At 27.2% G+C, this 27,867-nt stretch overlaps 1 protein-coding gene across 1 annotated transcript in view; it reads left to right on the forward strand.

Moving 5' to 3' along the window:
- The first annotated feature begins 1,980 nt into the window (after positions 1-1,980).
- LOC145841981 (uncharacterized) overlaps positions 1,981-27,867 on the forward strand; it is a 53,393-nt gene continuing 27,506 nt past the window's right edge. Inside the window, exons 1-28 of the mRNA XM_082949308.1 lie at positions 1,981-2,109; positions 7,373-7,474; positions 9,223-9,321; positions 10,232-10,330; positions 10,573-10,671; positions 10,971-11,156; positions 11,494-11,517; positions 11,693-11,791; positions 12,195-12,395; positions 12,779-12,877; positions 13,115-13,213; positions 14,551-14,649; positions 15,545-15,643; positions 16,179-16,277; positions 16,930-16,998; positions 18,258-18,386; positions 18,970-19,068; positions 19,321-19,419; positions 19,710-19,840; positions 20,108-20,174; positions 21,514-21,616; positions 21,997-22,091; positions 22,394-22,492; positions 22,708-22,800; positions 24,538-24,616; positions 26,408-26,507; positions 27,114-27,230; positions 27,617-27,865. Coding sequence (XP_082805434.1) covers positions 2,023-2,109; positions 7,373-7,474; positions 9,223-9,321; positions 10,232-10,330; positions 10,573-10,671; positions 10,971-11,156; positions 11,494-11,517; positions 11,693-11,791; positions 12,195-12,395; positions 12,779-12,877; positions 13,115-13,213; positions 14,551-14,649; positions 15,545-15,643; positions 16,179-16,277; positions 16,930-16,998; positions 18,258-18,386; positions 18,970-19,068; positions 19,321-19,419; positions 19,710-19,840; positions 20,108-20,174; positions 21,514-21,616; positions 21,997-22,091; positions 22,394-22,492; positions 22,708-22,800; positions 24,538-24,616; positions 26,408-26,507; positions 27,114-27,230; positions 27,617-27,865 — 3,020 coding nt within the window. The 5' untranslated portion in view covers positions 1,981-2,022. The remainder of the gene's footprint in view (positions 2,110-7,372; positions 7,475-9,222; positions 9,322-10,231; positions 10,331-10,572; positions 10,672-10,970; positions 11,157-11,493; positions 11,518-11,692; positions 11,792-12,194; positions 12,396-12,778; positions 12,878-13,114; positions 13,214-14,550; positions 14,650-15,544; positions 15,644-16,178; positions 16,278-16,929; positions 16,999-18,257; positions 18,387-18,969; positions 19,069-19,320; positions 19,420-19,709; positions 19,841-20,107; positions 20,175-21,513; positions 21,617-21,996; positions 22,092-22,393; positions 22,493-22,707; positions 22,801-24,537; positions 24,617-26,407; positions 26,508-27,113; positions 27,231-27,616; positions 27,866-27,867) is intronic.

The raw sequence follows: 27,867 nt of genomic DNA on the forward strand, positions 1-27,867 counted from the left end.
AAAAAATAAAATAAAAACGATTTCAATTTTAGATAAAATGTTCCTTTAGTTCACCACTTGCACAATATTCCACAAAAAATAAAAGCAACGACTTCACGCTTTCTAGCCTACAATCGCTCGGCAAACAAAACCTCACACCGACAACGATAAAAGCTCCAAATTCGGCTCATCGCGCGCGATGCGGGCTGTAATAACAAAATCCAATTATTTTTATGAAATTCGAGCGCGCAGATTTACCTTTTACTAAAAATCACCTCTCCTCTCCATTGTTACATGTTGTTTGCTTTGCGTTGATGCAGCGTTTAGTTCAGTTTCTGTTACAAATTGCTCGTTTGTAGGTAGTTTTTATATTTAACTTTGACTAAATATAATGTACTAAGTAGCTTACTAGTGTTTTTATACGTTTTTTTATTACGATTAGTTTACTGTTAAGATTAGAGTTTTGTTTGTAAGTATTTGCTTTTATTAAAAGTTAAGTTTAAAGTCATATTTATAATGTTGATTTTTTGTTAATAGCTTTGTTCAGGTTTTATTTGAACATAACTTCAACTAGAATTTTGTTATGAAAATACTTAGGAGATTCACTGAATTTGTTTTATTTTTGTAAATGTTTTAAGTTTTTTTGATGTAGTTTATCTGTTGTTTGATCATAATAAACTCTTACTAAAGTTTTATTTTCAGCAACCTACTTGTGTTGAAGTGTTTACATTCAGTTTTTCTTTAGTTTTACGGTTTAACAAATAAAAAACTTTTTAAAAAAGTACAAGGTTTTTATGCTAAAAAGTTTCATAAAACTTTTGTGTAAGGTTCAAATTCAAGGGTTCTGATTCTACAATCTGCTACTTGTGTTAGAGTTTCGCTTAGGGCACTAAATTGTCGTAATTTTGTTGCAAAAGCTTTAAAGTTTATAAGTTCACGCATCTTAGCTTTGATATCATAAATTTATTTAAACGCAGGCTACTGTAAGACAAAATTGGTTTATATTAACGTTATTTATTTATGCTTAGTCTACATTTTCTAGAATAAACATTAACTAAAAGTGTTCTAATGTAATTTTGATGTTTTATAAGTTTAATAAACTATAAATATATTCAAAAGACTTTTAAAGTTCTTTATATAATATTGAAATAATCAAACTTTTTACATAAATTTACTTTAATTTTGGGCGTGACAACAATTAGAAATGTTTAGTGACTGTTTGCTTGTAAAATAGTTAATCATTAACAAATTGTTGCAATTAAGTGCTTCTCTTTTACATTATTACAATGGTAGAAAAGCAAACATCACTTTTCACGGAAAGCCCTATTCAATTCAGCTCTCAAGGAAAATGTTGTGTTCGTTGTAATACACAAAAGGAATGAAACACGTTAAATGTAATACACAAAAGATAATTGTTTGATTGTTTGAGAGTGTTGTGTATTTTTAGTTCGAATTAAAGTAATTAAAGCATTGTGAATCTGTGAAGAAAAAAGTTTTAAGACTTTTTGTTTTAAAGTGACTTTAGAAAATTTTAAAGTATTTTGTTACAATTAAACCAATAAAAGTAGTTGGTTCGGTTTCTTTGTAAAAATTTTTATACTTAAGGTAGTATTTTAACTTATAAAATAAAGAATAAATACCGAAGGATATCTTAACTTGTAAAGCTTATTGCTTAATTCGAGTAAAGTATAACATTAAAAATGGTTTAAACTATTCCAAATACGTTTGATAGTTGTTTTATTCCGTAGATTTAATAAGAATACTTGTTTTTAAAGTAATGTTTTTGAACTACGATTTAAGAAAAAACTTTTTTTAAACTGTGTTTTTTTTTCAACAAGAAGACTGCTTACAATAAAGTAACTTTTATATGAGAATTTATTTTGATATTTAAAATAAAAAATGGATAGACTGAATAGCCTACCACAAATAAGAATATAGATGACTTGTTTTATAATTATATGTCTTGTTGATATTATTTAAACTAACAATAGAGTAACACTTAGATGAGAATTTATTTCAATATTTAATAAATTTGAATAAAAAATGGAAAAATGGGAGTTTCAGCTCTCTCCCAGGCAGATAGCACCCAGGTACCAAAGCCAAGCTCGCCGGTATTTTTCTATGAAGGAGGTAAGAATACTAATAATTAATTAAATTATTATTATTTTTGTAATCTAAGGTACCAAAGTCAAGTTCGCCGGTATTTTAGTTAAAAGAGGTAAAATAAAAAATTAATAATCAGTTTTATTATTTTTTAATAGTCTAATGTATCAAAGTCAAGTTCATCGGTATTTTTGTGTGAAAGAGGTAAGACTATTATAATTTAAATACTATCAAAAACTTGCTTAATAGCTATTTTAAAAGAAGCAAAATGCATTTAACATCTTTTACAGTATAAAAAATATTTTTTCAGCATATTTTTAGACTTAACTTGATATTTTGATTCAAAAATTTTCTCATTGTTACATCATGATTTACAAAGTTTATCCACTTTTTATCAGAAAACTGATGGTCATGACAGTATATCTTTCGAATATAATGAAGTTTTGATATATTTAAAGTCATAATAGTTGTTTGAATTTTATTTAATCAGAAAATAAAACAAAAATTGTTTATAATTAGCATAACCATGTTTTAACTCGTCCTTGTTTCATAAAAACATGAAATTTTCAACAGTCAGTGTATAAAAAATAGTTTTTTAATGACATTTGTTGTAACTTTATCAAAGTATTGAGTTGAAATTTGTTTTCAAAAATTAAGCTGTTGAACTTTAAATGTTAAGAAAACTACATAACCTTTATTCTTTTTACTTTTTAATTTTAATTGCTTAGTTTTTAAGGTTTTCGTTGCTTACTTGGTTTATACACAACAAAATCTTTCTAGTTTACATGTAAACAAAAAAAATCTATATTAAAGTAGAAAAATTCTAAACATCATTTGTTCTGTTTTAACGTGAAAAAAACTTTTAGCACGTCAATAATTTGTTTTTTTTAAACTCTTAAAAACTATTTAGTCTATTAAGTGCAACTGTTTTATCATTTCTACTTGTGCAAAACGTATCAAGTTGAACTTGTGTATAACGAATGTGTAGGGATTAGTTAAGAATTGATAATTTTAATCAAAAGATTAAATATGTCTGTTACATGTAAGCTTTTAAACTGCAAGTGATTTGTCTTAATTAAGTTTGTTTCTGTTGTCGTGCTTAAAATGCTTGAAAACTGATCTTTTATCTTAAACAAAATATTATTTTTTAATTTACTTAACACAACAAGACAGAAAACATATTCAAAATTTTTAAATACATGCAATTTAATTTTTATTAAAGTCGTAGATGGTGAAGAGTGTTTTATTTAATATTTCATTAATAATAAATGTACCTACGTACTTCGCTGTTTTAACAACGATATTTTATCAAATATTAATAAATTTCTTGTTTTATGATCTTTAAATGCATTTCAATGCCATATTTGAAGGAGTTATAATTTTTTTTTCAAAGTAAAAAACTTATATAAACTTTTTTGCTCAAAACTAGTGCTATATGTTTTAAATTTAACTATAAAAAACTTATAGTTTTACATAATAAAATATGTTACAATACTTTAAACATAACTGCTGACTAATATTAAGAAAAAGTAATTTCAAAGTTTTTAAAACTTCTTTTTTTTGGGATTGAACACAAAAAAAAATCTAAGTTTATTTAACGTGAGCAAAAATTATTTACATTTGATAATATTTTATTAAAGCTGTGCAGATCAGATTATAAATTATTGATAATGATATGATTAGTCAGTGAATATAAAATTTATATCAATTAAAATTAGTTGCCTGTCTTACATATGTTCTGAAACCACGAGTACAAAGGTTGAACTTTCTTTTTTTAAGCTAAAACCGAGTACTGATAGCATAAAAATCAAGCTTTGTTAACTATTTACTTATTTAAGGAAGGCTTACAACTAATTGAACTCAGTTAAACACAAAAATCGTAACAATAATTAAAATTGAAGTAAAATATTGCAAAAGTGCTCACTGTTTATATTTTTTTATACATACCCAGAATTTTGCCACTAACTTACTAACGCAATGTTTATTAATTTTTACGTATCACTACTTCTTTCTTTTGAAATTAAATTAAAGTGAAATAAATGTAGTTATTACCATAAAAATTCTATGCAGTATCTCAGTTTTCCAACTTATTTTACCTATTTTATAGAAGTCGTCAAATGGTTTAAGCTTTATTGTATGCTACTTTAATAAAAGTTTTACGGCAGGATATTGAACTCTAACTATTGAAAAATTAGTATTTATGTGTATTGGAAATTTTTGATGAGTCTATTTAACTATTATAAATAGAGTTTATTTTAAGTATTTATACAATTTAAAGGTTTTCAATTGAACTCAAACAACTATTAAATTTAAATAGTTTATTTAAAAAACTTCAGTGAGTCTATTAAATAGGCAAAAACAAAGTTGTTCGAAATATTTACACAATTTGTAGCTTGGTCTGTTTTATTAAAGGTTTTACTTCTAAAATATTTTAAAACCCTGTATGTTAAGTCGTGGGCAAGTTTCAAAATTTGCTCTATGTTTTTTATTTAAGAAACAGGTTTAAATATTGAATTAAGTAAATATTTTAAACTAAAATATACTATCAAAGTTATGCTACTTTATATCAAAATTAATTAAGTTGTCACTTGCACTCGTAAATTATCTTTGATTATTATATAAAGTTAATGTTTTTTTAGACTGTAACTTATGTAGGATGCAACGTTTTACAAAGTACAAATTAACTTTAGTGATAGAATTTATACGAGCTGTTTTATAGTAGTAACATACTACAATGTTAAATTTTGACTTTGAAACTGGCAACTCAGTGTTAATAAGTTCAAATGCATTGAAAACTATGCTATCACAACTTATGTGTGACACTAATAAAATTTTATACTTTATACGTGAAAAAAACTTATAGTCTATTTCGAGTAAAAAACTAACAAACAAATTGTTTCGAAAAAGTATCGTCACCATACATATCGCGTTTTATAAAACTTCCACGAGAGGTAGCTACAGCACATTACCTTTTGTTTTGATGAAACGACAGAAAAATTGAAAGTGTAAGCTACCGTACATTATAATGTTATAATGGTAAAAGGAACTAAGTTCTTAGCTTTAATTTAAACAAACGGAACTTGGTTGTTGAAATATGGGTTTCTTGCATAAGTTTGGTTTTGTATAGAAATTGCGTATATTCATTTACATACTAGTTTTTGGTTATTTTAAACCTACTTTGTGCCACTAAATTTATGAAAATAGTTAATATTTTTTGTAACACACAAAACAAACAGCGGTCTTATTTACTTTTAACTAAAAGTATATTTGATAACAATAAAACTGTTTATTTAAATTTTTATAAATATAAATTTCATGACTTAATACGCAATTCTATTTTGTCAGGTACATTTTTAGACTTTAAAGAAATTTATGAGCTTTTAAAAAAGATAACTTTCAACTGTAGTTGTTATATTGACCGTGACCATTGTGCTATGAAAAATTGTGCTATGAAAAAAAGGAACTACTATTACATACATGTAGTAATACATTTTTGAAAATCATTAAAAAAAAATTGTATGCGAATATCATGTTTATCCAGGTTAACTTCTGAATTTTAAAAAAGGTAGCAGATATTTTCTACCAAAAGGTAGTTTTAAAAAAATTAAAAAAATTAAAAAACCTTAACTTTTACCTGGTGTCGTGTTATCGCGACCGTTTCCTCATTACAAAACACGAAAGCGCCATAAAAGCACCTGCAAGTAGTAAAAGAAGAAGAAGTGCCTGAATAATTAATAAACTCGAAATTGTGCATGAAAAAAGCAGCCAACGTACTTTAAAGCCAGCCATCAAGAGAAAAAGGCTGGAAAGGGGGAATCGGCAGCGCAAAGTTTCAAAATCGATCTGTGTTCAGAAAGTTTAGGAAGCGGGCTTTAAGTGTTCGGGCTTTTGTCGTTTGTTTGTTTTTATTGTGAAGTTTTTAGTGCGAAAAGAAATTTGTTTTTGTAAGCTGTAAGCATGATGGATAATTAAAAGTTAAACTTGGTTCATCTAAGTTTTAAATTGCTCAGTTTTGAGCATGCAGGAGCTTTTTGTTTTTAACAACTAGTTTTCAGCTTCTAAAAAAACTTGTTTATTTATTTTGCAAGAGTAAAGCTTAAACAAGGTATACCAATAAAAGTTTTTATTATTCAAATTTTTTTTAATTTTTTCAAAGTTTTAGTTAAAAACACTTATTTAATTTATTTTAAAATTCGGTTTCTGTTCAAAGCAGATTCTTTCTTATTTTTATAGCAACAGTTGAAATTTAAACACCAGAGCACCTAGTTTGGGAGCTACGTAACTAAAAAAAAAAAGAATATTTACTTTAAAAAGTGTTGAATTTGTCTGCTAGTTTCAGTCGCGCGTATTTCAGCAAAGGGTGTGGCGATTGTATTGACAAAACAACAAAAAGATTCAAGCACCATGTTGAGCTTCAAGTGCGAGCAACAAATGAAGCAGACTTTTTTGTTGTGCAACTTTATATTGTCTCCAACAGCAAGTTTATTGTCGCAAGCTACTTTGAGTATTTTTGTACTTTGCTTGTCACTGTCTAAGAAGGGTGCTACAAAAGCGTGCTAGACTTGTTGCTTTCTTTTTTTAAAGACATGAATACACTTTTCTTTCAGCGTGACAAAAAGTCTGTTCAAATGTACTAAAAACTAGCTTATCTTGTGTAGTTTACTAGTAAAGTATTAGTGCTTTGTTTCAAATAAAACATTTTTTTAGTTTAATTTAGTTGATTAGTGTTTTTAATTAAAAGCTGGTGGATAGCTGGTGCCAAAAAGCTATTTGTAAAAGTGACGTAATTGTCAGTTTGTGACGACAAAGTTGTTTGTGACAAAATTGTCGGTTTGTGACGACAAAATTGTTGGTGACAAAAATGGTGAGAACGAGTGAAACTTCGTCACTCTGTTCGTTTGTCAGCAATGTGAGTTGCGAGTAACTAAAATAAATAAACTTAAATAGGATAATAATAGCAATAGTTTATATGTTGTTAGCGTTTATATATGAGAACTTCGTTTAAAATTAGCAATAAAATGAACAATTGAATAATACTTAGTAACTAAAAACTATTTCAAATTGATTTTCGACAAAAAAAAAACTCCAAAAAAAAAAACTAACTGTGTAACTATATATTATAAGAACGAAAAAAAAAAACTAAAATACCAATATCTTTAAATTAAAAATTGCTTCATCTTATCTAACTTTTAGTAGACTTCAAATAAGTATTATTGGAAAAGTTTATTGTTATTTTAATTCAAACTATAATTTTTCTCATGTTTCATAAAACTATTTATTTTTGTTATAGGGAGGAGGCGGCAGTCTTTTACGAGCAGCAAGAAGCGGAAATGTTGAAAAATTGATCAGCTTGTTGGATAATGACAATATAGATATACAGACTTCTAATAGTGTGAGTTTGAAAAAATATGAATACATACATATATATGTATTCTATAGTTTGTTGGAAAATGACAATATTGATATACAGACGTCTAATAGTGTAAGTTTAAAAATTAATAAATATAATTAGTCAGTTCGTTGGATAATGATAATATAGATATACAGACGTCTAACAGTGTGAGTTGAAATAGTAACATATATGATTAGTCAGTTTGTTGGATAATGATAATATTGATATACAAACATCTAATAGTGTAAAGTATAAACAAATAACTTATTAAGTATTGCTTAGTATGTAACTATATTTGTAAGTAATCAGTTTACTGGATAATTATAACAAAGACATACAAACATAGACATACACACATCTATTAGTGTAAATTTGAAGTTATATATTGTATAGCATGTAATTTAACTGTGATAAATCAGTTTTTATGATAATAATAATGTCGAAATACAAACTTCTAACAATGTGAGTTTAAACTAAATGTATAGTTAATTTAAGCTGAATGCATCTACTTTACTTGATAATTAAAATATTTATATTTAAACTTGTAGTGAAGTAAATTGGTAAGTTGTAATGATTTTTGCAAAATTAAAAAGTTAGTTTGTTTTATTAACTAGCATAAGTTATTATGTTAGTAATAAGTAATAGTTTAAGTAGGATAATTAAATAGTGATTTAAATACTATACGTTTTTAATAAGTATTATAAACATAGAACTTTTGTCGCCTTAAAGTTTTGGTACTTTAATAGTTTAAATTATTAATGTATGTTTCAAAAAGATAGTTTAAAAAATATAAAAGAAGATGAATTTTTTTTTAAACTCATTGTTAATAAATTATAAATGAAAGAAAAATTAATGTGTGTAATAAATCATAAGCGAAACCCAATAATCAATGACTTTTACTTAAAAAAAAAACGGTTTCGAGTCTAGACGAAAACTTTAACTTTGTGAAACAAATTTCGATATGCAAATGAAAAAAAAAATCACATCTTACATCGAGTTGAACTTACTAGTTAAAAAAATCAGAATGTATTTAAGAATAGCTAAAATTAAAAAGCTCATTATTTAGTTTTAAAACTATTGAATTTTAAATAAACTAATAGATCTATGCATTTTAAAACGTTTAAAAAAGTATTAAGTAAAAACTCCGTACAAAAGATTGAAAAAAACGGCAAGTTAAATATAAAGCCTAAATCAAAAAGCAGTTAAACTTTTTATTATGTAAAAATTATTTTTTCCTAACTAAAAAAAAACAAGTGTTTATGCGTGAACTTGGTAAACAACTTTGTTAAAATCGATCGACGTCTAGGGAAATGACTTTTCCAAACTTTGGTGTTAGCGTCTTATTTTTATTGATTTTTAACATCTTGCTTGTATATTGACTTGTCTATTACGCTGTTATGTTAATTTAACTTATATAGGAAATTTTCTTTAAGAACGAGTATAAAAAGTATAAAATAATAAAGTTAAACTTTAATCTAAAAAAATAAATTAAACTTTTAATTTACACTTACGAACTTGAAAAATATTTAGTTTTGAGAACAATCTCTGTCTGTATAAAATTTTTCGTAATCAGTATTAAAGTAAGAGGATTGTTTCATATATAAATATATATTTATATGTTTATTTATAAACTAGTACCGAAAAATGTGCATAGAATATTGCTCAACTTGAAAATACTTTTAAAGTTTTGAGAATCACTGACTCTTACGTGATAACAAATAAATGTTATCTATTGATTTTATCAACAGAGCGGCCTTGCATCGATACACCTAGCTGCTAAAGAAGGTCATTGTGAGGTCATAAAAGAACTTCTAAAGAGAAACGCACCCGTCGACCAACAGACTAAGGTAGTTTATTTTAATTTGAATAATTTATTTCAAAGAACTTCAAGTTTAATTGAATGAAAATACTTTAAAATAACTTTTCAAAATATACTTATAGTTTTGATTATTCAAAGTCAATTAAAAGTGTAAGAGAATTGCAACTGTCTACTGGCTGATAGAAGTTTATTTTTGTTTGTTTTAATGTTATTGAATGTCAATTTAAGTAAAGTATAATACTTGGATACTATGTAAAGAAAATACAAAGTAAAGTTTTAATTTTATTCTAGAAAAAGCATTCTAAATTTAAAACTTTAGTACAGAGGTCAAAACAATTGTAAATAACTGCTTTAGAGAAACGCGTTTTTCGACTGAAAAAAAAGAAGTAAAATTAGATCATTGAATCCTAAAACTAACTTTTAAAATCGTTAAAAACTATTGCTTTAGCTTATAAAGTAGCAACATTTTCAGCTTTAAAAACTTAAGATTAGTGAAAACTTACAAAAAAATGTTCACGCGTTTTGTGTAATTTTTAATTTTGTTCACACAAGTATACGCTGAATAATTAGAAATTTACAAACAAGTAATAAAATAGTTTAATTGAAGAGTTTTTAAAAGTTTAACCAAAAAAATAGTTTATGAAGTTGGTTGAACTTTATATACTATGTACATTTTTAATGATCATTAGGAAAGGTCTTAGAAAATAAATTACAAGCTATAGTTTTTGTGACGTAATACATAAGTTCATAACTAAAGTTTTGACAAACTTTGAAATCATCTCTAGCTGACGGAGAAAACAAAGATTTATAACCGTTTGTTTGAAACTAAAGTTTAATCTTAAAACTAACAATTTTCTATTTCTTAGAAAAAAGTATTTATACATAAACATAATGAAACTATTATTATAAAAACAATGAAACAGTTGTTATAAAAACAGAGGGGAAACACTGCTCTGCACGTATCAGCTTTGGCGGGAAGAATTTCAGTTGTGAAACTTTTAGTTGAAAGGGGAGCAAATCCCAACTCCAAAGCACAAGTTTGTTATACAAACATATACTGTTTGATAGATGCTTATAAAATATTTGTCATAAAGTCGACAAATGGCTAAAATATTTTCAAATTATAATAACTTTTTTTTAGTTTTTACAGTATTTTTTTTTAATTTTAATTCTCCTTTATTTAATTTTTTGACTAATTTCAAATATAATCTGTATAACTTATAAGAAATAAACAACGAAACAAAACTATTTTTTTATGTAATAGCTTAAATTTTTTCAGAATGCATTCTCTCCATTATACATGGCAGCACAGGAAGGCCACGAAGAAATTGTTGAATATTTACTTAAAAATGGTGCTAATCAGGGAATACCTACTGAGGTATATAGCTTAAAACTGACATATTCTAATTATTTGCTTGTTTGTTATACTAAGGCTATCAAAACTTAAATAGAAGAGTACTAATACAGCGAAAACTTACAAATGATGTACTAAAAAACTTATAAGTTAAAGCTAATACAAGTATAAAGCTGAAAATATTAGATTGTCAAATTTTCGTTAAATATTTGAACGGAATAAAATAAAAGGTTAAGGTGTAAAAATTTCTACAAAAACAAAATAACACTTGTCCACACAAAAAAAACCGGTCAAGTTATTTATCTTCTAATCTCTCACAACAGGACGGTTTCACCCCATTAGCAGTTGCACTACAGGAGAACAAGGACCGAGTGGTGGCGCTGTTGCTCAACAATGACGTCAAAGGTAGGGTGAAGCTGCCCGCATTGCACATTGCGGCGAGGAAGGATGACGTCAAAGCGGCTGCGTTGTTGCTGCAGAACGATAACAATGCCGATCCCACTAATAAGGTAGGTGATTTATTGCACATAATGTATAAATCAGGATTTCATAAGGTAGGGAGCTTTGCTCTTATGTATTATAGGTACTGGTGTACAGTTTTTTGTAATGGACTAAAAGAAGCCTATGTATCATCTTAAAAATCTGTTAATTGATAAAAAAGAATCAATTAAATCATGCAACGTTTTCACAAACAAGCACTACGGCTTTAGTAACATAACTTAAAAATATTAACTTTGACTAAAACTATGACTAGTTGTATAATTGTTATTTAAATTAATTATTTCAAAATATTGTTTCATAAAATGTACAGTTTTTGTACACAGTAATAAAACGAATTTTTTACAGATGATGGTGAACCGGACTACTGAGGTTAGTACTTTGTTATATTTTACACCTACTTAGTGTTTTCTTATATACAGCTTACAAAGATTTTTAAATAAATTGGTAGAACTTTATACTCACTAAAAGTGTTTTTAAGTTGGTACTTTAATAGACTAAAACCTTAAGCTTCTAATACTAAATATTTAATCAAATCATTATACAGAGTGGATTTACAGCACTACATATAGCTGCCCACTACGGAAATGTGAATGTAGCAACACTACTGCTGAACAGAGGCGCAGTGGTTGATTATGAAGCTAAAGTGAGTAAATACTTATTGTAAAATGCAAACAAATTTGGTAATTTGTTTATCTATACTTCAACCTCAATACGTATAACGTTGTAAATTTCCATACAAATTTATAAATATTAGTTTTTTTTTTACATCTACTCTATGAAGCACCATACTTAAAGAAAAATAAAGTAAAACAAAAAACTTAATCAAAATCCTAACATCAAGCATAAGTTTTGTAAGAGTTTTTTTTATGTTTAGAAACTAATCCAAAACTTTTTTTTCTATCAAATGTTGGGCTAACTAGTAAAAATAAGCTACTGAATACATAAACAAAAAAACCACAGAGAAATCTACACAATTAAATATTTGAGACATTTTAAGAACCAAATATATGCAAAAGCAGTTTAACATCCATCTAAACCACCAACAGAGTGGAATAACTCCATTGCACGTGGCAGCCAAGCGAGGTCACTCCAGGTTCTGCTCTTTGGTCATCCAGCACAACGGGCAGCCCTCCAAAGCGACCAAGGACGGTCTTGTGGCGTTGCATTGCGCTTCCAGGTCAGGGCATTCCCCCGTCGTGAAACTTTTGCTGGAACAGGAAACCACACCCAGACTGGCAAGAACTAAAGTTTGTTGTAAAACTATTTTAATTTGTTTTTTAACTTAGAAAGCTCACAAAAGTTTTTATTCTTAATTATTAAAACTGAGGGGTAAATCAGCTGCAAGTTTATTTATTTTTCTAATCATGTTTTAAAATAAATGACCTTTTCCAAGCATACTTATGTGAGCTAACTTCAGTCTCGTATAAGAGAATATTTTTTAATTGCACGTGTTGTTTCAGCCTAATTCTTAAAAACTAAACATTTAAGAGTTTTACTTTTCATTTGAATTTAAGTGTTGTTTGAGAAAAAGTACCAATATATTAGTTACATTTAAAAATTTTGAACAGAATAAGTTCACGACACGTGGTTACTCGTTTATTATTACTGATTTTGTTACTTAATTTTTTAGAACGGACTATCAGCATTACACATGGCAACTCAAGGTGGCCACGCCGATGTCGTGCAACTTTTATTGGAAGAAAAATTTCCTGTCGATGATATTACTTCGGTAATTTTGTTAATCTTTAAAAAAAGTTTACTTTGTAAAGAATTAAAAACAAAATGCTTAATTGTATGAACTTTATTTGTTTTGTTTCGCTTTATGTTTTCAACGTTAACAAACTTTAAGTAGTTATATACTTTTTTAATGTTAGCGCAATCTTTTTTAGTTTAATGTTCAATCTTAAAAATTAGGTTGTAAGAAAGGTAAATCTTTTATATATAAATATGTGATAACTTCACACAGGATTACCTGAGCTCCCTACATATTGCTGCGCACAGCGGTTTCACAGGAATCGCTAAGTTGCTCCTATCAAACGGAGCTAATCCCAACAGGACTGCTCTGGTTAGTGTTTTATTATTTTATACAAAGTTTATAAGCTGCAAGGCTTAGTTTAAGCTGTAAAATGTATATTAAAATGTAAAATTTACTTTACTTGTTTATAATAATTAGGAATTATTTCACATTTTTGAAGTTTAGAACTTCCTTACTGAGTATTAATTATTCATAACTTTTGTATAAAACACGTTAGGATCAAATTAAGGTGTAAAATGCATTAAAGCTTATGCAACAGTTTTATATGGTTTCAAGTTCAAAACTACAAGTCTTATATACAGCAAATACCATTCTTATTATTACATCAGGGGTTAACTTCTCGTTTTTCGGTTTTAAAATTTAGTATTTTAGAATTCTCTTGTGAGAATTATTTGATGCTTTTCACATATAAAAGCTTTTAATTAAGTGTATAGTTGTACACTACATTTGAATGGTTTTTCTTGATAATCAACATTTAATTCAAATAAGCTGAAAATACTTTTAGTTGTTTAGAACTACTCTAGAGGGTATCAATAATTCATAAAGAGTGTAAAACTTGAGCGAGCGTTTAGTACTACGTAAACTACATAAATAAACAAATATATGTACATATTTATTTATTCATATTCGTTTATTTTAATGCATTTTATTGCAAAATACTTATAAGTTGGTAAACAATTTTCTCCACAAAATTAATTGTAATTAAAAGTGCTAACTCACATACTTATACTTCTCTCGCAAACCATTTTTAGTAGCTGAGATTAATAATTCATAACGATTGTAAAAACGGCTGCTCCAGCTCTTAGGTTAGGCTTAGATAAAAGATAAAAAGTAAACGGTTTTATGCATGTATACTACTAAAAAGTCGAATATTCTTAAAAAAGTCCAAAAAATTGACTAGGAGTTTTGTATTAAAAAAACTTTATGAGCGCTAGAGCTGAACTAATAAGAAATGAAGTATTAAAATTTGAGTAATATAATTTTATGTTAAGAGCTTATTTGTGTGAAAATTTTAATATATACCTTTAATGTAATTTTATATCTACTGTAAGTACATTTTTTTAATAAAAATCAAACTAAAAACTCATACTAGACTCCAAAATTTCATTTATTTCTAATTTTATTCACCTAAAACCTCCTAAAAAAATATTTATATCCTCTTAGTTTAAAAAAATTTAAGTTTTTACAATACTTTCGCGTATCATAATCTTAGTAAAATGATATACACTTGTCATAATATTAAATCGTTAGCTTCGATTTTTCAAAATTTCTTTATTGATGACATAGTTATTGTTTTCGGAATTTAACTTTAATCTAAAGCTGCACAAGTTAAAAAGTAGCTTTTTAACTTAAATTAACTACAACAGAACGGATTCACTGCACTACATGTGGCTTGTAAAAAGGACAGAGTTGAAGTCGTTGAACTTTTATTGGAAAATAGTGTCGATGTTGAAGCTATTACTGAAGTTAGTAAAAAATTTTTACTCATAAACTTAATTTTGTATACATTGTAATCGATAGTTGTGAGTTTAAGTTTTTTCTTTTTACGCATTGTAGACCAGAATTTTAATGTAAATGTGCTCATTATATTAAGTATTAAATATTTAGGTTCATTGCTGAAATTCTATTTTTACAAACTAGAAATTATTAAAGTTTGTTTATTGTATTAAGTAAAAGCTACATACTGCAAAGTTATGAAAATACTTTTGTTATTAAAAGCAACAAAAAATGGTGTTTTGAAACTGTTTTAGTTCTTTAACTTTAAGTATGAAAAAGTCAACGACAATAAGAATCATGTTTTATTGATTAAAAGAAATTTTGAGACAATACTCGCGACTTCATCAATAATTCAAACGACCTTTTTCTAGAAAACTATTTGTTGAAAGTCTTATACTAATTATTATACTGACGTTGCAGTATTGAAAAGTTCAAAGTTAGAGATCTTATAATTCTATTCAAAATTTCTAAAATGCGCTGTCAGTACAAAGTATTATTACGTAGTAAAAGTTTAAAAATGTAGGGTTTTAAATGTTTGGTAAAAAAACTGAAATACTATTAAGTTAATCAGCAGTTTTTACTAACTCACGTTGAACTATGCAATACATAAATATTGCTGTGGTTGTTTGATTATTATTTTGTAGTTTCCATGTGTTGTTTCTATAGATTTAATTACCATCTTCTGTAAGTATTTTTCATTGGAAAAGAGTTTAAACACAAGTGTACACTGTACATACACGCCTTAGCAATTTAACTGTGTTAATAATTTAATTTGTAGAATTTACACAGGAATATACGTAATTAAAATATAGTAAATAAACGGTGTAATAAACAGAAATATATATGTGTTTTTTTATTTTACAGTCCGGACTAACGCCCCTGCATATCGCCTGCTTCATGGGAAATTTCGAAGTTGTCAGAATTCTCGTTGAAAAATCAGTAAATCTCAACAGCGTTAATGTGGTCAGTTTGTTTGTTAACATTTGTTTTATAAAACTTGTTTTATTTAATGTAGTGTTTTAGTTGTTTTTGGTACAAGACCTTAAACTAACTTTAAAAAAAAATTGTTTGAAACAAGAATAACATTTTTACAATACTAAAATTTTTTACTATTCTAATAGTCTTAAATTATTTTACTCAAAAATTTTTATACTAACATACAAAAACACTTATTGCAGAAAAATTTAATTATTTTACCTTTTTGTTATTACGTATAATTAATCATTTAGCTGTACAATTAATAATTATTCTTATTAACTTATCACTTACAGAGATTTGAAACAGGATTTCACATGGCTGTTTTTTACAGTTCAAACTTTTTTAATTTTAATCTGTTTGTTATTTGTATCAACATACAAATCAAAATATTTTGTTAGTTAGCTTTACCGTATATACTTACTACAAATAAAATATAAAACTTTCATACTTTAAGTGGCTCACGTTTTGATACTTGAGTCCAGCATTGCACAATACAAAAATAATAGTTATTATCTCACAGAGAGGTGAAACAGCATTACACATGGCAACTAGGTCAGGAAGATACGACATTGTTGAATATTTGCTACAAAAAGGTGCTTTCCCAGACTCGAGAAAACAGGTGAATTGTTTGTTATTGTAGCTAAAATTACAATTTTAGACTTTTTATGTTCCAGCAAATTTTATCTTTAATATTATAAAACATATCTGAATTATTTTTCTGATTTAATTTGAAGTAAGCCGTTACTTAAGAACTGTACAAAGTAGTTAAACCTAAAAACTAATAATCAAAGCTTTGGAAACTTAAACATTGATTCAAAAGCAAGCTAGTGTTTTTTGAATATTTAAATATTATTTCATGGTAAATGAAGTTTATTTTTATCAAAAACTTATCGCTTATTATTTGAAGATTTACGAAGGTTTATATCCAGAGGTGAGGTTTTTGTCGTCAACTATTATTGTTTTGTAATAATTAATGTCGTAAAAAAACAAAATATTATTGAAACTACTGTTTGTTACAATTAAGTTGAAACTATATGTTTGCTGTTTTGATTATTGTAAGATTTAATGTTGACAAAATTAATAATGTGAATATTATGAGTTATTGTCTAAAATTTATCATACTTAAAGCTTTTAAAAGTTTTTTTTAATAACCAAAAACCCTTGTTCTATTGTATGTTGAGATAATTATCTTGTAAGCATTCTCATTACTTGAGATTACATCAGTTTGTTTGTGTTGTATATAAAACTTACTTATTTGTTTTAATAAAAAGGAATCCCAAACATGTCTGCACCTTGCATCAAGACTCGCAAAGAAAGAAGTTATCAAACTACTATTAGAGGTGAGTTTTAAAAATGTTATACAAGCTAAACAAACTGTCTTTTTTTTTAAACTAAAAAAGTATAACAAGGTATAGTAACACCAAGAAGTTTCATAGAAACTAGTTTGTAGAAGAGTAAAATAGTGGTTAATTTTGTAAAACTTTAAAAAAGGTTTTAAAAGCTTACTGTATAAATGTTTTTGTTATTGTCTATAAAAGAAGTTTTCTATTTGTAAAATTGTGTTTAATAATTTGAAAGTAAGTTAGTTCAAAACTAAACAAAAATATACTACCTTACTTCTGAGTGTAATATTGATCGCTTTTTACTTTTATGTTAAAAATTCGATTTCGCTTTTATGTAATGACTATTCTAGCTATACAGTAACTACACTATTTACTGTAAAATCTTTTTAGCCATCTGTCACGGAGATCCTTTACATTACCGAAAAAAAAATAAAAAGATGTACTTTAATTTATGTAGAATCATTAAAATTTCCCTTTGTTTGCTTACAATAAGAAATCATGTTGTTTTGTTTACTACAAACTCAAGCACTTGTAAGCAAGAGAGTTACCAACCCGTAGTAAACAAATCTAATCTATGTTATCATGTTGATTTCCCTGGGGATTTTATATCCTTAACATCGAATATTTTTCAAAAACACGTGTATTATTATCTAAAGTAACAATAAGAATAGTAACAACTGAATTTACTGGAATAAAAAAATTGACTGAAGATCAAAGGTAACCATCCGTGGTAGAAAATTAGTCATGCTTTTGTCTTTAAATCTTTCAAGCTTTCTATCAATGAAATCACTTCCTTTTTAAGAATTAAAAAATAAATACTTTTTTTTATTTATGTAGAGTCATATAAACTAAACAAGATTCTTTTTGTTTACAAAATGTAAAACTTAATACGTCATTTTGTAGTAGTACATTACTTAACAATATAAAAACATCAGAATTACAAAATCAAGAATCACGCTTTTGTCTTTTTGCAAAATTCCCTAGAGATTATTTTTTTCAAAAACGAAGTTTATTCAACTATAAGTTTAGCGGGTAAAGGTGAAACTTTAATTTCATGTACATACAACACATGTAATATTGTTTACAGTAAAGGCAAGCTTACCAAACTAAGAATCACGTTTTCAATTATTTCTGTCAAGGTTCATTCTCTAAAAGTTTTCAACCAAATACTTTATTCGAATACAAAACTTAGCGATGAAATAAGAATTAAACTTGATTTTATAATATTCACACAAAACATATAATTTTGTTTACAGTACAAGGCGGACGTGAACGCTGCGATGCATGACGGTCACACTCCGTTGCACATGGCTTGCAAGGAGAATCACGTGGATGTGTGTCACGTGTTACTTGAAAACGGCGCCAACATACAACTCGCTACTAAGGTGGGTTTTTTATATTGTAAACTTAATAGTATATAATGTTAAAAAGCCACAATCAGCCTCAGCTTAAGGCGTAGTTTTTCATATTATGCTTTATATCTGTATATATGTATACATTTATTTTTAACGAACGACTCAATAACTGAAAGGTATTTTTGAACAATAGGTCTTTAGACCAAACTGTTTCAACGTTATTTTTATCTTTCAATAAACATTAATAATATACTGTACATTAAGCATAATATTTTTTCAGTACATACACATAAAACATAAAGCTAATAATGTTTTTTTATCAAAGTTAAACTAAGTTATTTTCGGTTCAAATAAGTTTATATTATAACTAATAGTGAGTTGATAGCCTCTTTCAGTGACAAAGTTATTTCAAGTAGTACTTAACCTACTTTTATTACGTTTTTTATTATCTTCAAAAAAATTTAAGAAATTACAGTTATCAAGTATAGCGGTAAAATTGTTCATAACTTTTATTATTTTCTCTGTTAAATTAGAAACTTTAACAAAACTAAGAGTTGTTATTGTTATTTGGTTTTTAAAAGTATTATAAGACAGCATCTTTTCACTTCTACAGAAAGGATTTTCAGCCCTGCATCTGGCTTCCAAATACGACAGACATGAAATTGCTAGTTTGTTGCTGAAAAATAAGGCAGACCCAAATATGAGCGGAAAGGTAAGACAAAATTATATATTCTAAGTTGTAATTTACTAATTATAACAATATAAAAAAAACTATGATCTGTTGAAATGACTTTATTGTTTTGAAATAGTACATGGTTTAAATAGTAATTTTGTACAAACTTGATGCTTTCTATTTAGGTATAATTAATATAAAAGAAACTATTTAACTAATATTTCACTGTAATAGAATATAATAAATTTTTATTTAAAATACTCATTTTTTAAATACAAATATTTGTCACAGGACGGCCTAACACCCCTACATGTAGCTGCTCACTATGACAATCAAAATGTAGCTCTATTGCTCCTTGAGAATGGTGCTGATCCTCAAAATGCCGGCAAAGTTTTTTTAGTTTATAATAAAAATACTGTAAAGTTTTATATTTTATTTACTTGGTTTAAGCTACATATACATTGCAGTCACTTGATGTGTACAAGTTTTACTTTTATTTAATTGTAATAATTTAATAAATAAGTTTGCGACGCTAGAAATACATTATATTTAAAAATTAAACATGATTAAAGTAGTTATAAACAACAGCAGGAGCTTAAAGTTTAAAACATTGTTCCACAAATTATTTCTTGTAAAATAAAGTAAAAAATAATAGTTCCAATCTGTTTTTCCAAACACAGAACGGATACCTTCCACTGCACATAGCAGCTATGAGAAACCAATCTGAAATGGTTTGTAGTTTGCTGGAGTACAATTCCTCTCCTGATTGCAAGACACGTATGGGAATCACTCCTCTACATCTGAGTGCTAGGTAATTTACTGACAAATTTGGAATTATTTGACAAATACTAATGATTTTAACAAGTTAAGGAGCACATGGATGATAGTTTAAGTAAAATTTTAATCAAGAGCAATTATTTTTATTTAAGTATGGACACATTGACGATAAACTTTAAACATTTAAAAATTGTTAAATTATTTTAAGAAACGGACATATTGACTATGCTCTTAATTTTTTTTTTAGATTATTTTTTTTGTACTGTTTACTGTTGTTATTATATTTCATTTATCCTTTCAGGTACGGACATATTGACGTTTGCTCTTTATTACTGTTGAAGGATGCAGGTGTCAATGCTTCAGCTAAGGTTAGAGTTTGATTGTTAAAATTAAATAAACTTAAAAGTTAAATGTTTTACTTCTAAAGCTTTTACTTAAAGAAAATCTTTTGAACAGATAACGCTTAGAAATCTATAAAAGTGCTTAGAAATTAACAAGATGGTTAAAAAATCGAGTATTAGAAAATACTGCATCCGTTTATATAAACAAAAAAGTAAAAGAAAAAGTAAATAGAGTTAATGAAAAATTCACACTATTGGCATATTTTCTCTAAAGCTTTACAGATTCTGACTTAAAATTTAACTGGAAAATATTTATGTTTGTCTGTTTTACTTATGTTCGTCTGACGTGTTTATTTTATTTATATTGACGCGTATTGACGTCTGTAATCAACTTGACAGCATTTTTATGCGGATTTAATTTATACAGACAATTTGTTGACCAGTCAATTAGAACGTTGACAGCAAAACACGTCAGCAAATAAATCAATTAACAGCTCAATCAGCTGATTTAAAAAAAAATTGAAAACATTTTCAAACATGTTTTTTAAATTATACTTATCAATAATTAAATAAAATATTAGACCAGTTACGCTCAAAAGTAAAAAACTAATCAAAAAGCACATCATATGTAATTAAACAAAATATTATACTTTTATGGTTTTCCTTAGAAAATTCAAAATATTTGACCAATTACACTCCCGAGCAGCTGTGATCATCCAGCAGCCATTGTGACGTCACTGCTAAACCATTATGACGTAACGAGGAAAGTGCAGAGTTAAGTGGCCGCCAAATTAACCTCGCTGAGGCAGTGTCAATTTAAATGTTATTTCGGGAGCAACAATTTTCATTATTATGTCAATACACAATGTTTAGCCGTAATCTCTTATTTCAAAAGCGTACAATCAATCAGCAAAAGTTTACAGTAGGATATTTACGGTAGAGAAACTTGCTTACTCGAAAAACTAACTGACAGTATAACTTCATATTATAATTTCAATTCTTTGTGCAGCTTATCAAAATACGCGGATTTCAAAGGTTTTTATGATAAAAGCAATACTTTCAGTTCAACTTAAAATTTCTTAAAAAAACTGTTAAACGCGTTGATCATTTCAAGTTTACTTATATGACATAAGTTTGTTTGTGGTATCAATGTTACTTTAACGCCATTAAGTAAGTTTTTTTTTATTTGCAAAAGTTTTGTAGCGGCCCAATTTTAAAGTTTAACTTTTACTAAAACCTTAACTATTTAACGTAAAGCTCTGCATTTACTTGCTTATATTTTAAACACACTAGTAATGGTTTTATATACTAACTGCAGGTTCAACTATATATGTTTTCTGTAACTTTAATAATTTTACACAAACAGTTCGGACTCACCCCAATGCATCTGGCTGCCCAGGAAGATCGGGTCGCAGTGGCCAAGATTTTGTACGACAACGGGTCATTGATTGATCCCCTGACGAAATCAGGTTTGAATATTTGAAATATGTTTTCTAAAACTATTAAACGAGTATTGTATGACAAAAAGTCACTAATCGACCGAATGACTAAATCAGGCTTGATATTTATTAGTTTTTTTTATTTGTTATTATAAATATTTTGTATGACAACGGTTTACTAATTGACCCCTGACTAAATCAAGTGCGAAAAATTTCAATAGTTTTAGCTAAATTGATTGAAACTAAAAACTATTCACTTTCTTTACTAACTTTAAAATTATTAAATCTGATTTTAGTTGTGATAGTTTTTTTGACATGTTGAACTTCTTAAAAAAAGTTTTTAGAATCTATTAAGTTAAAACCTTCAAAGTATATTTGTTTTATATTGCTTCAATTTTAATTATTTCCAGGTTGCACACCACTGCATATAGCGGCTCACCACGGAAATGTAAAAGTAGCGGATTTTCTAATTACCTACGGAGCTAAAGTCAACGCTAAAACTAAAGTTAGAACTTGTTTATCTTTTTTGATTGTTTGAAATGATATTTTAATTATAAAAGATTTCTTATAAAACTTTTCTTGTTGTAAAAGTACCAGTAAAATTCACATAACTAAAACAATTTTGAGTGCAGTTTGTTATAGATATAAAAAACCAGTAACAGTTATTTTGTTTATGATTTTAAAAAACACTTCTGTTTACAGACAAGTTAATTAAACTGAGTATAAAAATTACATAGTTTATTTTAGAAAAACTAGTTGAATAACTTAAAAATAAAATATCTGTTCTAAGTTTTTTATAATTTACAGAACGGTTACACGCCCCTCCATCAGGCGGCCCAGCAAGGGCACACCCACGTGGTCAATTTGCTTCTCAAGAACGGGGCTTCCCCAGATGAGCTCACTCATGTCAGTTTGGTTTAAGTTACAAAGACTTATAGTTGTTTAAAACTTTTATTTTATTGCAATTCAACCTTATATGTAATTAACTATTTTAGACTAGTTTATACAAAGTAAAAAATAAAATTTTTGTTTGAAATACTAAATAAAATAGTTTTAAAACTCATTTTGACAGTTTTTTATAAAGTAACACGAAACGAAACTAACTAATAAATTTTTAACAGAGCGGGAATACTGCGCTGTCATTGGCCAACAGGCTCGGTTACGTGACTCTGGTGGAGGTTTTGAAGAAAGTCACAACGGAAACAACTACCACTGTTAGTTTGTTAACATATTTTCTTTATTGTAAATATATATAAAGTAATATTTATTAACATAAAATTATTAAGTACAACTTTTGTCTTGTAATTGAATCAAGTAGACAATTTTTCGGAATTTATTTTTTTTTGTTATAGCTATTTTTATCAAAACGAACATGCTTTTCTAACAGTAATTTACTAAAGTTTGACTAGATATATCTTTAAAAATTATACTCGCATAAATTGTAAGACTCTTTTGTATTTTTAAACAGACCTTGCAGGTATTGTAATGTATTTGTGAAACAATAATTAAAAAAACATTTTTGGTTTTTATTTCTACTTAGTTAACTTTTTGCAACACAAAGTAATCCTTTTGTTTGAGCTAAAAAAGTAAAAACAAATAGTTGTTATGTACGTAATAAAACAAAATAACTTAAGTTCAGACAAAGCTATTGGTATGTATTTATATTTTTTGTTATCAGTCATATGAGAGAACAAAAAAGACCAAAAATAAATTTAAACAAAATTTTCATATTACGCTCCTGTCAAAGCTCTTAGAAAATCTCTATGCGGTCGCTTTATAGAAAATAAAAAATAAATTATCGGCCTGACAGCTCTAAATAATTCATTGGCAATTTCTGCGCAGTGTCGCTTTGTTCGTTCCGTTATCGAGTTTTTCGTTGCTTAAATTAAAAGCAGGGTTTGAAGGCAATTTTGATAAAAATTTGAAACAGCTGTGGTGATAGTAGTTTTAGATTGCGCGCATTTGAAAAGTGTGATGAATTATTCAGTTCAAATTATAAATTTTAGGTATGCTTATATTTCAGGAGCCAATTTTTAAATACAAACTGTTTTATTTATTTAATTTTTGCAAACTACCTTGTTATGCCCATTTTTATATGTTGCAATCTATTTTACTAACTTGTTTATCTAAGTGTTTTTGTTTTATCTAAACACCATAAAAAATTAAAAAAGTGTTACAACTTACAGTATTTAATAATTAAGATCACATTTCAAATCTGTACAAAAGTTAAAGTACAACTAGCTGTAAAAATCTTATTTCCTTATGTTATCACGATGATAAAACACAAATTTTTTCAGCGCTTCCGTATTCAAAATAGGAAAAAGTCATAAGATGAGTTTAATCCGCTTAGTTCACAAAAGCAGTTTATTTAAGAACGCTTTAAAAATTTAAGCCGAGTTTATATTGAGATTTTCAATTAACTTATCTCTTTCAGCCGTTTGAAGAGACGACTTCTTTGTCGCGTTTTTTCTTTTGTCTTCGGCTAAATACCTTGTGACAGTCATTTAGTTTAAGTTGTTAGGTGTTCAGCAGACAGTATTTTTAGTTTACGCTTGGTGTTTAAGTTTGGTAGGTTTATATAGTTATTTTTTATGATCAAGTAAAAGTTACACTCGATAATAGTTATTATCATATATGTACTAGGATTAATTTTACTTTTAAACAGTTTTGGTATTAAAGTTATAGATTTTATATAATTAACTTATCATAAAAAAAGTTTGTATAATTTTACTTTGTTATTGAAGTAAACTATGTTTAAAAAACAAATCCTTAATAATATCAACTATGAAAGAATATTGTATTATGCTTGGTTTTTGTAGACAAAAAATGATCTTATACTTTATTGTTCATGTAGTACGAGACTGAATGTCTAGTCAGCAAACACAACTTGATAACATGCTTGTGTATTTATACATGATTATGTTTATGTTTATGTTTTTATTTTTGTATAGGTGATAGAAGAAAAAAAGAAGTTATTTGTTCCTGAAACAATTGGTGAAGTTTTTATGTCGGATGCATCTGACGACGAAGGTAGTGTTTTTTTTTATTTTTTATTGTCTATTTAGTTTGTGTTTATGATAACTATTGCTTATTATATTTTTCATTGTTATATTATTTATATAATTTTGAAGCTTTTTGTTAATTTATTTTGTCGTAAACGCACTGAAAGTTAGTGTACTTTAAAACTAATTTAAATAACCAAAGTTGAATTAAATTAAAAACTAAAATCTGTTGTTTTACTATTTAACTATTTAATGTTGTTTATTATTTTTTTTAGTAAGCATGTCAAAGAGTTCATGATAAAAAATGTAGAGTTTTATTATAAATAAAAGATTAAGCTTTTATTTAGTTTAAGCTTAAAGCTCTAGTAATACTTTAGCACAAAGAAGTTGTTTTTATAGTAGTTTTTTAAACGCTTCTCCTTTGTTATACACACAAGCTAGTTGTTATAAAATTTCATGTCAATGAATATCAGTGTTTTAAAACTCAAAAACAAAGGCATATTTTTATTAACCCAAATAAAATATTTTCTAGTGATTAAAACACATATAGTTAGAAAATTCTATGCTTATAGCAACCGACAAGAACACAAGTTTTACAACTACATAAGTAGAAGCAGAGTTTATAAAATACAAGTTCAAGCAGAACATGATTGAGCAAATAAGCTTTAGTTATTAAACAAAAACAACATATGCTGGTACTGCATAATTTTTTGATAAATAAAACTAGTATCGAAATATTTTCTTACACATCTCATTTAGTTTTTTAAAAGCTTTTTAATTTGTTTTTTAATTTAAGAAAACCAATAACAAAAGTTTGCAAACTTACTTTTAATATACTTTTTGTTTTTTTTACTACTTTTAATAAATCAAACGTAAGTCCTCGCGGTTTTTAATAACTACTTAACATAAACAAAATTTGTTTGCTTTCCTTTTTTCTAAAACTCAATACTATTTATATAAACTCTTATATTATAAAAATTTGAAACTTATTGTTAAAATTCATGTTATCATGTTATCTAAACAAACTTTTTGTTTTTGTGATGTAATTTTGTGATTTGGTTTTATATCATTTAAAACTATAAAAACTAACCAGAGCAAGTTATGTAGAACATATAAATAAACAATTATGTATTAAATGTTGGTATTTTCGAAACATAAAAGTTAATTAATATTTGGTAACTTTTGAACTTTTTATTGATAATAAAAAGTTAATTATGTTAACCCACTTTTTAACTAGCTCATACCTTTCTTAGAAAATTTGAACTTTTAAATTTGATTGATTTAAATTACCAGTGCTGCAGGTCATCTTTGTAAATATAGAAGTATGTAGCATTATGACGTAATAATGTTGCGCATAGCAACATGTCGTTATGCGGCATTTCTCAACAAGTTCAATAAACTCAGAATGTCGTGTTTATATTTGATCATTGCTGCTAAAAGACTATAACTTGTAGGTATTAGCAATTTTGAAATTTTTTTGATGGTTCTTTAGTTTTTTGTCAGTTTTATGCTTGGAACTTTAGTTTAAACAAGTTAAACTAAAATAGTTTGTTTCACAGAGCTTCATTTAAAAATTAACTAAAATTTACAGAAGTAAATAAACTTCAAACCTAGTAGTTTTGAATTTAATTTGTCAACTAAGAAGCAATGACTTAAACAAACATTTATATGAAGACTTTGTTACAACTAAGATTTTTTTTTACTTCGAATTTATAGTCTAGCTTACAAATTACTATACGGTAAATTGAAAAATTGATTAACGTTTACAAACAACTTTTCGTTTCATATTTTATTTATAAGTTTTTATTGTTATTTACAGCTGACGGAGTAGGAGGTGATTTTTTAACGACAAACGAAATGAAGGAATTAGGAGATGATTCGATAGTTCCAACTCAGGCTTCACTTCAAGCCGCCGGAAAGTAAGTTTTTTAGTTGTTTATATTTATTTTTTTTTTGTTTCCGACTCGATAGCTCCTACCCTACCAAAGCTGCTGGAAAATTATTAGTTTAATTGTTTATTTTAATTTTGTTTGAGAGGACTTTATAGTTTCTACTTAAGCATCTCTACAAACTGCAAGAAAGTAAGTAGTGACTTTATAAAGTTGTAAGATTATACTGGTTCCTCAAAAAAATAAAGCTTTTGACAGTGTTAAGAGTACTTGTATATTGTGGTAAGTTTTATGAACAAGTATGTAATTGTGTTAGCATCTACCAATTATTGATTTCTTATATTGATTTTATTTAATAAAGTTGCAGCAACTCTGAGTTCTGAGTTCTATAAAAAGATGTGTTAGTAGCTTACTGTCTAGTATTCTTTAAAAATGTTACACAGTATACTATTACACATTAAGTATTGCAGAAATTATGTTACTTTGAAATTTACTAAGCTCCTTGTCGTTTGAGATAAAGCCTGACTCCTGTTAAACTTGTTAAAGACTGCTTACTTCATAGTTTGTAGGAATGTCAATAATTTAAGCACTTATTTTTATAAATAATTTATTATTTATACATTATTTTACATGCAGTGATGCGCGCTACACGGTAGGAAAAGGACCTGGGAGCATCTTGGAAAGGAGATCTTCATTCAACTCATCAATCAGTGGATCTGTTGACAATTCGAGGAGTGGAAGCAAAACTGGAGGGTTGGTTTTTTTACAAAAATAATCTATTATTTTTTTAACATTTATAAAATCTTATAATCGAGTAGAAACTACATAATTCTTAGTAAAAACGTCCAAAAATGGTTTGAGTGCCTACAGTTCGAATAATTAGTTATAGTGAGTGTAAAAGTATTAGTTAGGGTTATTACTAAGCTAAAAAGTACAACTGCAGTAAAAGCTTTTATAATCATCATATGGTTGTTACCTATAAAAACCTTAACTATGTATACATTAGTCACAAAAATACCAAATAAATTATAAACTGTATTCATTAACCTACTGTATATTAAAAAAGCATAAATTTGAAACAAGGCTGTTTCTATGTATTTTAAATAACTTTACTTTTACCTTGATATCACCTACCACAGATTCCAAGTCTCGTTCGTAGTGGATGCGAGAGGGGGCCAGATGAAGTCGAGGAGAAACTCCCAGCTGCGGGTGGTGGTTCCCCCCAAAGCGTGCACCCAACCGACCCGCATCACGTGCAGGTTCACCAGAAGGAGACCACTGATGTTGTCACAGCAACACCAGAGCAGCAACAACCCCTCCATGTTCGACGGGGAGGGGAAGGCCAACAGGGTGATCGAGATCGGGCCCCACGGAACTTCGTTTCTCGAGT

The sequence above is a fragment of the Thalia democratica genome, chromosome 8, assembly GCF_965202585.1.
Source record: "Thalia democratica chromosome 8, ktThaDemo2.hap1.1, whole genome shotgun sequence".
In the NCBI taxonomy this organism is placed as follows: Eukaryota; Metazoa; Chordata; class Thaliacea; order Salpida; family Salpidae; genus Thalia; species Thalia democratica.